The 13,047-nt window shown below is 35.8% G+C and overlaps 1 protein-coding gene across 10 annotated transcripts in view; it reads right to left on the bottom strand.

Annotated features, from left to right (window-relative positions):
- Positions 1–13,047, bottom strand: part of ATP8A1 (ATPase phospholipid transporting 8A1) — a 238,832-nt gene that overhangs the window by 49,304 nt on the left and 176,481 nt on the right. For all 10 annotated transcript variants that reach the window (XM_086407721.1, XM_086407724.1, XM_086407725.1 and 7 more), the window contains 4 exons: positions 8,718–8,901; positions 8,516–8,626; positions 1,767–1,841; positions 1,540–1,662 (listed from right to left, as the gene is read on the bottom strand). In XM_086407721.1, the coding sequence (XP_086263847.1) occupies positions 1,540–1,662; positions 1,767–1,841; positions 8,516–8,626; positions 8,718–8,901 (493 nt within the window). The remainder of the gene's footprint in view (positions 1–1,539; positions 1,663–1,766; positions 1,842–8,515; positions 8,627–8,717; positions 8,902–13,047) is intronic.

The following is a 13,047-nucleotide window of genomic DNA, read 5'->3' as shown; positions in this document are numbered from 1 at the left end:
GCCAGAAAGTCTGGAACCTTCCTAGCTCTCAGATTACATTTTCAAGGAAACAAGAGCTCATAATCCATTGTATCTGCCCCAACTGTAGCTTTCTGTCACTTGAAAATACTCACCATAGGTAATGGAAAGCTTTTTAGCAAGGCAGTAGAATTTAACACAAATTGGACATCAAAGGTAAATTTTTAAAAAAGCAAAAAATAAAACATTAAGAAATTAAAGCACAGACATTGCATATTATAAATAACAACAGTTTTAAAAGACCACTAAAATACTTTATAGAACTAGTGGGCTCTATAAAAACCCACTTGTTCTCCACTCTACATAAAACCTTGTAGTTAAGTTTTTTTTTTTTTTTTTTTTAACTTAACCAAATTCAGTTATCCCATCCCTCAAGTTGTATGCATCTGCACACTGGGACATGTATGCACAGTGCATTCATGAAGACCTCATCTCAGAAGATGAATAACATCCTGGCAATAAACTTAACACCATCATTTACTGTATGAGGTTAGAGGCGCTGCCACACCAGTCTCGCTCTATTGCCCTGGTATACTGAGAACAAATGTCATTTGACAGTTTTATGAAATAATAAAATTTAAAATATCCTACATTAATTTCCTAAATTCAAAACACCAAATTAAGGTTACATATAATTATTGGTAACATAACATGCATAACATAACCAACATGTACTATATTAAATGAGAAAAAATTCTGTGAAGGTGTATTTGATACTTTTATTATAGTTTCAAAATTACATCTACCTTGACTGTTACAAAACTTAAAAAAAAAAACAACAAAAAAACAACAAACAAAACTCCTCAGTTACACTGGATAGAAACCCGAATTTCTAACAAACACTAGTGGAAACACTTTAGAATACATAATTGCAGGAGAGTGAACTATGCAGGAAATAGATATTTTTGTTGCTGGGATGAAGAAATACTGTGGATCACAAAGATGACAAAAGTCTGTGGCTTGCTATATAGGCTATAAACTCAGAATATGATTTTAGATAAAATGTTGGATATTTTATCTTATGTTAAGTTTTATGGTTTAATAATGATTGTAAATAATGATTATTATTGGTAAATGAGTTATCTACCAGAGACGATATCTTTAATGCTTAATACAATCTAATATTTCAATGAAGACAAAGTTATTTCATAAAACAGAAAATGGGTAAAGAATGATATATCATCCCTCATCACTTTGTATGTGTAAAGACTGTCCATGCCAGTCCTGGATGACTGACCTCTGAGAACAGTGCGCATTCCCCACAAAACTGCAAAAACAGAAAGTCAGAGGGCCACCCCCTCTGCCTGCCAGGCCCACTTTACTGCTGCCTGGCAAACTCCAGTGAATTGTGGTTACAGGTTAAATTCACAGCAAAACCAAACACCTTCTCAGGTCATATCAGAACCTTAAGCAAATCTGGCCTGCCATGGTCAGGACCCTGGAGTTTCCTTGGCTTTAGAAGACTGATGCCCCAAGCAACTGGAGCAATAAAGCAAGTCCCGCCGGGGCACTTGTTCCTACCTTGGTGTTGAAGTCCAGGGCATTCTGAGATGTTTTGTATAATTCAGGATACTTCAACATATTCTCCTTTCTGCATGATCTCTCAAATATTCCCAGAGTTAAGGGTGGCATTGCTGTAAACATCTAAAGTGCACAAACTAGTCATTATACCAGGTAGCCAAACGCAGGGTGATCTTCTATCTCAAAGTATTCAATAGAACAGGAGTAATTAAAAGTCCTAAACTTACCACATTATAAAGACCTATGCACCATCTCTCAAAGAGGATCTGTCCAGAAAAGCCATTCACGAAGGCAAACCAGATCTAGGAAGAAAATAGTCCAAACCTCCAAATTAGAATGCAGAAACCATAAACTCAGTGTTTAAAATCTGCTGTTACTCAACCAGTGCATAAGAGCTTCACTGACACAGTATTTTCATGATTCTCTTGAAAATGGCGTTTCTTTGCTTTACTTTTTAATTTGAAGGGATTCTTTCATAAGGTCTTTGCTATTTAGGTCAGGATTGGTTCCACTTGTTGAATCAAAAAAGAACTATACCAATAGGCAATCATAGATTAAAAAAAAATTAGGTATAATCTTGTTTCCTAAAAGACACTTTAGAGAGTATATTTTATGCCATTAACATTTTAGACCTTTAACTCCTCTTTAAAATATCTATCTTCTGGTAGTTAAAGATTTTTTTAATCATAATTAAAACTTTTGTTTATTTAGAAAATAAAATAATTTCCTATACTAATACCATCACCATTTATTGTCTTCTGCTTTGGTTATATTCATGTAGCTCATTTATATACATTCAACGATTTATCTTATGGAAATCTATATGCAGCATCATGTCCTGTTCCTTTTCTTCTTAACATTGTATAATACATATTTTCTTAAGTTGTTACATACCCTTTAAAAGATGTTAATGGAAATGGATATATATCCCCTACTATTTTGGATATTTAGCTTGCTTCTGTTTTTTTCTACTATACTTAATTCAGAACTGAATTTTCTTTCAGAAATCCTAAATATCTCAATTTCTTAGGCTGAATTACTTTGAGTAAAATATAGCTTAATTGAGGTAAAATTGACATACAAAAATGACACACATTTAATGTATACAATTTGGTGAATTTGGACATATGCATGAAACTATCACCTAATCAAGGTAACAGACATATCCCATCATCTCCCAAAATCTCCTCCTATTCTTTTTCCTTTTGGAATGAATTCTTAGAAGTAGAATTAATGTGTCAACGTATTTAACCTTTTTAAAAAATATTTCTTGATAATTATAGCCATCAGAATGCAAAATTTGAGTTTATAATATTAAAAATATTTTGTAACTTCAATTTATACTTTGATTAAAAACTAATCTTTAATAGAGTGACATATTCTTATATATTTTGCAGTTTCTTAAAAGCAGAAAACTGAACTTTGCCTACAAAATTAAGGGACAATAAAGAGAAACTTTCTCCAGCATATTTAAGACAAGTGGAAAATTTAAGTGAATGTTAGTAAATCCATAATCCCTGTGTTATTTTAAAAAAAAGCAGGACTAAAATGTAATTAAAAATCATATTGATCTGGAAGAGAAAAATGTCTGGCCCAACAAGACATAAACACAAACACAAAGCCAAACTATCACAACAACAACCAAGAACCTGTTAGGGGACAGCAGTCTGGACGTGCTGGTTAAGTGAATTTTTGAACTGGAGTTGCACGGACTTTGCTACACTTCACGTTTCATTTAACCTCATTATGGAAGCATGAATTGCTACAAATTCACCATTTATCAATATGTACCCAGGCTGGCCTCCCTATGAACAGTTTCTGTACACACATTGATCTTTTTCCTTTTTATAGGGAAAGGAATGACTGAGCGTATATAAAAACCAATGTCGGCTTCATGAGATGGAAAAGAGAACAAAGCAGCAATAGCACATGAAAAATAAGTCCAGATTGTGTCAGGGTTGTAACACGCATTAACGACAACAAGAACAAAAGCATAGAAATGGGAGGCAAATCTGAAATTCTCACTTGCTTGCCACATATATTTACAGAAAAGATTTGAACTTGTGCTCTCAACTAGAAGCCAGACCGTTCACTGCTACATGCAAAAGTACTTAGCATCTTCATGTGAAGTTAAATGTATTCCTTGGAGACTTCCTTTATTCCTTGCAGACTTTAAACTTTTTTTTTTTTTTTGGAAAGCGTTAAGTAGACACAAACTGACAGGACAGACTTCAACGCCATCTATTGTGTTTTCACATTTGGCCCTTCTGAGATGTGGATTCTGTAAATACATATTTGTGATACTCTGGGTGACAGTAATGTTTTCCCTGTAGGTGACTGTGAAGCTCATTCAGATTTCTTACGGTATGATGGTAATATAAGGAATTTTTAAACACAAACTTTCAGTTGTGGCCTGAATAGTCTATGAAGACGCAGCCTAATCTTCGTTGGTCTGAAGAAAGCTGAAGCTGCACACATACCAAATTCCTTTAAGGGACATGATTTGGCTCAAAGGTTAGTTATAAATGCATTTGCAAACATCAATACTGTATAATAGGAGACATTTATGTTAATAAATTTGTGTGTGGATAAACATTTGTAAATGTGAATGGTCTCCTGGCTTCTTTGTATGTAAATTTGGTGATTAAAACACCACTAGGAGCTTGAAATTGAGGAATCTAAATTTGAAATTTAGGAATCTAAATCAATGGATACTTATATTCAGTTTCCAATTCAAAATAACTTGCAAATAAGCTAACACACTTGCAGTCCAAGTTTATTTTAAAATGCACTACTTTACTAACTGGTTTATGAGAAAAATGTAGACATTTTAAGTTGAAAGCTATCAAAGCATTTTTGCCTTTTTATTTTTCCTAATGAAAGGTATGTGAACATGTTTCTAGAAACTCTCTTCCTGTGCTTTAAAAAGTTAATATTTTAATTTTTTTAAAAGGAGAAATGACTAGATAGGAATTGACTCTTCTAATATAGTACCCACATCTTAATATAAATATTTTGGCACTGAAGTTTATGTATTTTAAAGGAAAGAGAGATTTTTAACAGTGAAGACGTCTACCAGAAAGCTGATTTCAAGTTAGTCTGAGATTTGCAGTTTAAAGATACATTAGAAATGCATCCCATACTAAATAAAACAACACCTAAATTACTATAAACACATAAAAGTCCCTCCCTTGACTCAACAAAACCATGGATGCAGAAAGAAAACATGAGTCCCTCTGGGGAGGTATCTAAATTATTTAAATTCACAGGAAATCCATATCTCAGCACAACTTGGTGGGAAGGTATCACCTCATTGACTTTAATCAAAGCTTCTGGAAATCAGAAACGCTACACTGCCTTGGGATCTTACCGGAAAACCTGGATGTGACCAACTGTTTGAGAGAAAAGGTCTTACTTTGCTAGCAAGGAGTCAGATGTTTCAGAGAAACTAAAATCTCTAGTGAATGCCAGTCATTCCAATGAACACCTAGAGTCGCTGCTGAGTGGCCACCACAAGCTAGTGCTTTATACCGCCACCTGCCAAATCTGTTTTTATTTGTTTGGCTATAATTTATGGCAATGGAGTAGCTAGACGGTGACATTCCTGGCAGTACAGCGATGGGAAAAGCAGTTTTTACAGATAGTCTCTAAAACCCATAGTGTTCCATACTATTTCTTTATTAGCAAAGAAACTTCAGACCTGCCTGCCCTGGTATTATTTTCTAACTTTCGCGTCCCAGTAGAGGCGTGGCAGTTACAGCTTCACAGACATTTCCCTGATGGAGCATTTCTGCATATTAAACAGCAGCTTACAAACAGTCAATGAGCCCTCTGCTCCCACGCCCGATCAGCACAAAAAACTGAAAGGGGAGATTCGAGACTGGGCAGTTGTCCTCACTAGAGACATTCAATGATGTGTTTTCTGTCTATTCATTCACAGTATTGACATGAGCCATTAACATCTGCAGAACCTGTTTTAGCTGGCAAAAGTTGGGTATCTGGGAATTGATTTAAAAGGTCAATTCATTTCCAAGATAGTTGAATTATATTCAAAATACATTTCCATAAACTGCTAAAAGAAAAATAACTTAAGAATGAGATTTCCAGTAAAGTTTAGGACTGATTTCCTTTCCAATGTGTAAAGAATTTGATCAGTGTTAGTTATCTCTCAAAGAGGCTTTAAATTCAAAGCCAAGTGAAATTTAGGGCTAATCAACCACAAATTGCATAACTGTGGATTTGAAACAGAGCGTGCAGATTTAGTTTTTCATTTGAGTTTGATATATTTTATGTCTCCCATTAGTACGTAATTTTGACCACTTCATTGTTGATTGTCAAATAATCTAGATTTAAAAAGTGGCAAGTTGAGTACTCATTTCATTTTACACAATTATATTTTTGCAAGCAGATTTATTGCTGCCAGTGGCTTTAAACTCCCAGATACTTCAAGATTATATGTAAATAAACTGTATAAACTGGTATTCTTTCTAATGCCGATAAATGTTGAGGGATGAGAAAAAAAATTTAACTAGAAAGGTTAGGACTATAGAGGGGACTGAGAATTGAAAATAATTTTATTAGAAAAGAATAACAAATTTATATAAACAGAAAATATTTTGTATGATCTCATAAGCTATTTTGGAAGTGTATTTTGTTTCAAAACAGACTATTTCAGACCAAATTCAGCAGTAATGAACAATAACTAAATTCATAGATTATTCTGTTTATGTTTCCAAGTATTTAATTATGGTATATGATTATTTTACCGAGTGGGTTGCAATCTAATTACAGATTTTTAGTGACCAACAAATAAAACTGCCTGCATACTTCGAAACTAAAAAACCCAGGGATCGAACCTGGGTCTCCTGGATTGCAGGCAGATTCCTTGCCGTCTGAACCACCAGGGAAGCCCTTAATTTTATTAATCTGACTCATAATAAGAACTATGCTCAGTCAACATTTTGATAAGAAGGTAAGCATTCTGACAGGCATAAAGAACAGCTGAAGCAAACATACAGCAGTTTCCAACGAACATCTCAGCAGGGGAAATGTAAAGTCTACAGACCGTTTTGTTTATAGTGTTACTTTTGTGGCATAAAGTATGAGATATTATTTTCAAATGGCACATGGGAAGGTTCTGCCTCTTCTGATGGATGTGTAGAAGCAGTCAACTGAGTAGAGGGCAAGGTGGCATAAACAAACATGTGTAAGGGAGCCCAGGGCAGATTTATGAAGGCGTAGGCAGGTCCTCTGACAGGAGTGGAAGATGGAGGGCTTTCTTAACAAGCTATGGAGCGCTCCTTGTTGGGCTCTGTGAAGCTGCAAGAGGAGCAAGGAACTGGTAACGCCTAGAGTTCAAACATTACGAATACAGCTTCTGATGAAAAGGTGGTCATATTTTTTCTTTTTAAATATAAAGAACTTACTTATCGCATCCTGAGTGTTCAGTTTACTTATTCACCTACTGGTGCTGTGCTACCCAGAGGAATAGCCGCTGGCCATGTGGTTCTTGAATACTTGAAATGTGATTAGTCCAAACTAAGATACGCTGTGTGTGTAAAATACGCACTAGACTGTGAACACTTAGTTATGAAGAAAAGAATGTGAAATATTGCTTTAATAATTTTTTATAGAGATTCCAAGCTGAAATAATAATATTGAATATATAGAGTTAAATGAAATATAATTTAAAATTAATTTGGGCTTTAATTTTTACTTGTTATTGATGTGGTTCCCAGAAAATGTAAAATTACACATGTGGTTTGCTTTATATTTCTATTGGCAAGTTTTTGGAGGATAGAAACCTCGCGCGATTTACTTCAGTTACTGAACTAACCCTGGTGCCTGGCAGCCTGTGGAGACTGCAAAACATGTTTGCAGAATAAAATGCATCCTTTCAGAAATGATATTCCTGACCCAAGTTAAGTTTACATGTTAAAAATGTTATATTTGCCATATGAAAAGGAATATAGAAATTCCTTGTGATCCAGACGCAGTAATTGAACTATTCTGATAATTTTTAGACAAATTCCTCATTATCTGGACTCTTGTTTCCTACCAAATCCAGACACCAAAACCGATCTGAAGAGCAAGGAATACTTCTATCCAATTATGCAGGCCTGAAACATAATAAGAACTATAGGATGACCAATACTAGCCAAACTACCTGTGTATTTTTATTGATTAGATCCCTTAGTTGGAGAAGGCAATGGCACCCCACTCCAGTACTCTTGCCTGGATGGATGGGGGAGCTTGGTAGGCTGCAGTCCATGGGGTCGCTAAGAGTTGGAGATGACTGAGCGACTTCACTTTCAGTTCTCACTTTCATGCCTTGGAGAAGGAAATGGCAACCCACTCCAGTGTTCTTGCCTGGAGAATCCCAGGGACAGGGGAGCCTGATGGGCTGCCGTCTATGGGGTCACACAGAGTCGGACAAGACTGAAGTGACTTGGCAGATCCCTTAGTAAAACTGACATCCTCAGTTTTATGTCCACTATTCCTTTCCTTTTTTAAAAAAATCGATTTTTATTGCATAGTTGCTTTACAATGTTGTGTTATTTTCTACTGTACAGCAAAGTGAATCAGCTATATGTATATCCCCTCTTTTTTTTGGATTTTCTTCCATTTTCCCTTCCTTTTCTCTTTAAACACAGTTTTCCTCATGTGCATCCCTTAACAATTTACTGTTTTCTCTCGTATGTTTTTGAACTTTATAAAAACTGCTATGTAGTTTGTAGTTTTTTAAAACTGTACACATTATTAGCAATTATAATTCAACATTCCTTACCAAAGCAACATAATGTTTTAGCCAGAATTTCAACATTATTCTCCACAGCTGACAAACTTTTTAACATATTCAGAAGTTAAAAAAGTGGGCTGATGAAGGATTCATTAAAATTATGAAGAAATGTCTTCCCCAAAACGTTTCAAATATATATGCAAATGACAAGGATTTTTAAACTTAACTTGCAATTACCTCGATAATATAGAGGACTATATTCTTGTAGAAGCAGTATAAGATACACTTGGAGACTCTGTTATAGTTCCAGGCACCATGAACCATCAACAAATTCTTCAAATATTTGAACTAAAATAAGAATGGAAAAAATTAACATTTTCCTCTTCATAGTGTCAGCTGACAAAGATGGATGGTGTGTTTGGCAGAAATGATGGTTTACCTGAGCTATAGAGTAGTCAGAAGAATTAGCTGCCTGAAGGCCTTCATTGCCACTTATTCCTACTCCAACATGTGCCGTCTGTATCATACTGACGTCATTTGCTCCATCACCAATGGCGAGTGTTATGACTTTAACTTGTTTCTTAACCATCTCCACAACTTCAGATTTTTGAAGAGGAGAAACCCTTAAATAACAACAAATTATCACTTTTTTTCTGAAAAAAGGAATTTTAAGATGTCATTGTCTTGAAGAATGAAAGCAGCAGAAGAGCTAAATGAATAGGTCTCTGAAGAATCATCATGGAAAAGTCTTACGTTTAAGTGTTTAAATCTCTGTTAGCCTGGTTTGCCACTTTAAGGGAAAAATAAAGTCACAGAAGCAAAACTCTAGGTGACAGATAGAAGCTACAATGGCCTTGTTAAATATTAGTTTCCCAGTATGTGTGCATAAATTTGTTAAAAGATGACATTTGTGTTCAGAAATCCCATTACTTCCTAACAAATAATATCAAGATTTCTGATTCTTCACTTTTGAATGAGAAAGAAAGCCAGAAAGGCTGTTGAATGATAGTTCAAATACCAATTGTTCTTCTATACCTTGAAAATAAAAGTTTTGGACCTCCGTAAGCTGATCTTAGATGATTCTTACACATTTAAACAATTTAAATAAACAATAAGGAACTGGGTACCTTCCCCACCTGTTCTCAGACACCCGGGTGAGTCAAGTAAAATACCAAGTACTTGATTACATAGTTCACGTGCCTGTTTCTTTTCTAAAGCTGCTGACAATGGCCAAGTAGAATCAAGCATCCTTTTATATAAAGGTGGGTCAGGAATACAGAACACCAGCATCCATACTAAAGTTGTATGGTATTAATATTAACTTTGGAGCAACTTATCATAGACTTAAAACCCCACAACAATTACAGTTCAATGACAAAATATTTATTTGCATGATTAACTTAATCTAGTATCCATGCTATCTCTGTGCTTAGACAGAAAGAAAGGAAAACTGAATAGTGATCTGGCTCAGCAAACTATTAAGATAGTAATGAACTACTGAGAAACAACTAATATAGACAATGTTAGTGAGCAAAAGAAATAATCCAGAGCTAAATTCTTCATCAAGGTTAAATGCGGTAAATACCTGCTGGAACATCTGGTAAACCATTTATTAGCCTACTTAGAAATGAAGATCATTGCTCTGAGACTCAATACATCTTTGCACATTTTCCTGATTATTTCCTTAGGAAAAATTCCTAGCAGTGGGTATTTTGCTCAAATAAGTGCCTTCAGGTGGCCCAGCTGTCCCTTCTTAAATGCTTTAGCCAAGAACAGATTCAGTCTTTATTTCAAGTTTGAGAATCATTGTGTTAGAGTGAGTTGCCTGCAGAGTGAACAGGTCTCCTCATCTTTGTATTACTTGTGCTGATCCAGGATAAGTACTCAATAAATGCTTGCTATATGGAAGAATTATTTTTAATTCTTTCTCTGAATTTCCTTTCAGAGTCTGGCAACAGTACAAAGTGACACAACTGTGAATACAGGGAAGGAATGGATGAGTATCACATCATCAACGGGCTTTTCCACTGTTAGCTCTCATTTTTCTTTGAAGCAATTTTCATTTCATTTTCACATTTTATTTAATTTTTCTTAACAGGCTGTTATAAATTGGTCAGCCTACTGGCTCTAGGCCAATGTTTCAAATATGAACTAGAGCTGACATTTAGTAAATGTCAAAAAAGAATGCTCACCAAGAAATGATCTAAAAAGCAAATGGTAAATGGGCATGAAAAGAGCGAAGCATTTGAAAACATTTGTCAAATTCCCTTTACAACTTAACAGGCTCACGATGCAAATACATTGTGAAGTCACACTATGGGATCAATGGAGCTGAGAAACACAAGTATTTTTTTTTTTTCATAAGCTGAATGTATAATAAAGGATAAATCTCTGCATGGTGAACTAATACTAATGATTTAGAGAATCATCAGAAAAAAGCTGGACTAAACTTTGTTTTCTTTTCTTCATGACTATTACAACTAACCACTGCTTTCTTTGCTTGTCATCATAGTTTTTAATACCCCCAAATTAAAACTGGTTGAGGATTTTTACCAACACTATGGATGGAATTCCAGCCAACCTATTTAAAATCCTAAAAGATGATGCTGTGAAAGTGCTGCACTCAATATGCCAGCAAATTTGGAAAACTCAGCAGTGGCCACAGGACTGGAAAGGTCAGTTTTCATTCCAATCCCAAAGAAAGGCAATGCCAAAGAATGCTCAAACTACCACGCAATTGCACTCATTTCACATGCTAGCAAGATAATGCTCAAAATCCTTCAAGCTAGACTTCAACAGTATGTGAACTGAGAACTTCCAGATGTCAAGCTGGATTTAGAAATGGAAGAAGAACCAGAGATCAAATTGCCAATATACATTAGATCATAGACAAAGCAAGGGAATTTCAGAAAAACATCTACTTTTGCTTCATTGACTACACTAAAGCCTTTGATTGTGTGGATCACAACAAACTGTGGAAAATTCTTAAAGAGATGGGAGTATTGGACCACCTTACCTGTCTCCTGAAAAACCTGCATGCAGGTAAAGAAGCAACATTTAGAATGGCCATGGAACAACAGACTGGTTCAAAATTGGGAAAGGAGCATATCAAGGCTGTATATTGTCCCCCTGCTTTAACTTCTATGCAGAGTACATCAAGGGAAATATTGGGGTGGATGAATCACAAGCTGGAATCAAGATTGCTGGGAGAAATATCAACAAACTCAGATATGCAGGTGATACCACTCTAATGGCAGAAAGTGAAGAGGACCTAGAGAGCCTCTTGATGAGGGTGAAAGAGGAGAGTGAAAAAGCTGACTTAAAACTCAACTTCAAAAAACTAAGATCATGACACCTGGTCCCATCACTTCATGGCAAATAGAAAGGGAAAAATGGAAACAGTGTCAGACTTTATTTTTTTGGGCTCCAAAATCACTGTGGATGGTGAGTGCAGGCATGAAATTAAAAGATGCTTACTTCCTGGAAGGAAAGCTATGACAAACCTGGACAGCATATTAAAAAGTAGAGACATCACTTTGCTGACAAAGGTCTGTATCGGTTTTTCCAGTAGTTATATATGGATGTGAGTTAGACCATTAAGAAGGCTGAGTGTCAAAAAATTGATACTTTCAAGTTTTGGTGTTGGAGAAGACTCTTGAGAGTCCCTTGAACGGCAAGGAGATCAAACTAGTGAATCCAAAAGGAAATCAATCCTGAATATTCATTGGAAGGACTGATGCCGAAGCTCCAATACTTTGGCCATCTGAGGTGAAGAGCTGACTCACTGGAAAAGACCCTGATGCTGGGAAAGACTGATGGTGAGAGAAGAGGGTGATATAGGATGAGGTGCTTGGATAGCATCAATGACGCAACGGACATGAGTCGAAGCAAAATCTGGGATATGGTGAAGGACAGGTAAGCCTGGTGTGCTGCAGTCCGTGGGACTGCAAAGAGTCGGAAACGACTGAGAGGCTGAACAAACAAAAAACAAACATGGATGTGACTAACTCAGGCCTTAAATCAGAGTATGAATTCCCTAGGCAAGAACAATATCTGTTTTTCTTTAAGAAAAGGCAACGATGTGATGAGAGACAACCCAAATTACACAGCAAGCAGCACAAGTAAGGATATCTGCTTCCATTATCAAGATAAAAGAGGACAACTGGAAGGACAATCCTTGGAAGAGGATTCAACAAACAGCAGAAGCTCTGGTATCTGATGGGTCTGAAATAGTAGTTGGTTGCTAAAGAAAGAGATCAGGTTTAAGAAGAGTTCAAAAAACAAAATATACATACCTTATAAAATTTAACTCAGAATATAAATGTACAAGCTTGTGATGTAAGGCAAAAAACCATACTCTGCAAAGGAGTTTGTGTTTGAAATCCTGCATATTTTTCTTACAGAAACCTCACTTTGAGGCACAATCCATGTCTTGTTTCATTAAGTGGAAACTACAGTGTCATGATACCATCCACCCCAGTTTATTGTAATCTTGTCCCCAGCAATGTTTTCCTGGCAACTCAAAAAGTCCTTCCAGAACATTATATTTGGTTATCTACCAACAATTTTGGCTAGACTATTTTTTGGTGGCTTATGAAACATCTAGGTGATGATTACTTTAAGAAGTACAATAAGAATAAATAGATTAAAGAACGAACACCCATGGATTCCTAGTAAGCACCAAGTCAACTCATGGAAGCAAAAGTGTAGGCATGTACTAAAGACTGTCCTTCCAGCCCCGGGTATGCTGTGCTGTTGGCAGCCTTCAG

Source organism: Bos grunniens, chromosome 6, assembly GCF_055505025.1.
Source record: "Bos grunniens cultivar Pamir isolate PY7600 chromosome 6, Bosgru_T2T1.0, whole genome shotgun sequence".
NCBI lineage: Eukaryota > Metazoa > Chordata > Mammalia > Artiodactyla > Bovidae > Bos > Bos grunniens.
Note: the sequence above shows the minus strand (reverse complement) of the source record. Positions and strands in the feature narration are given on the sequence as shown.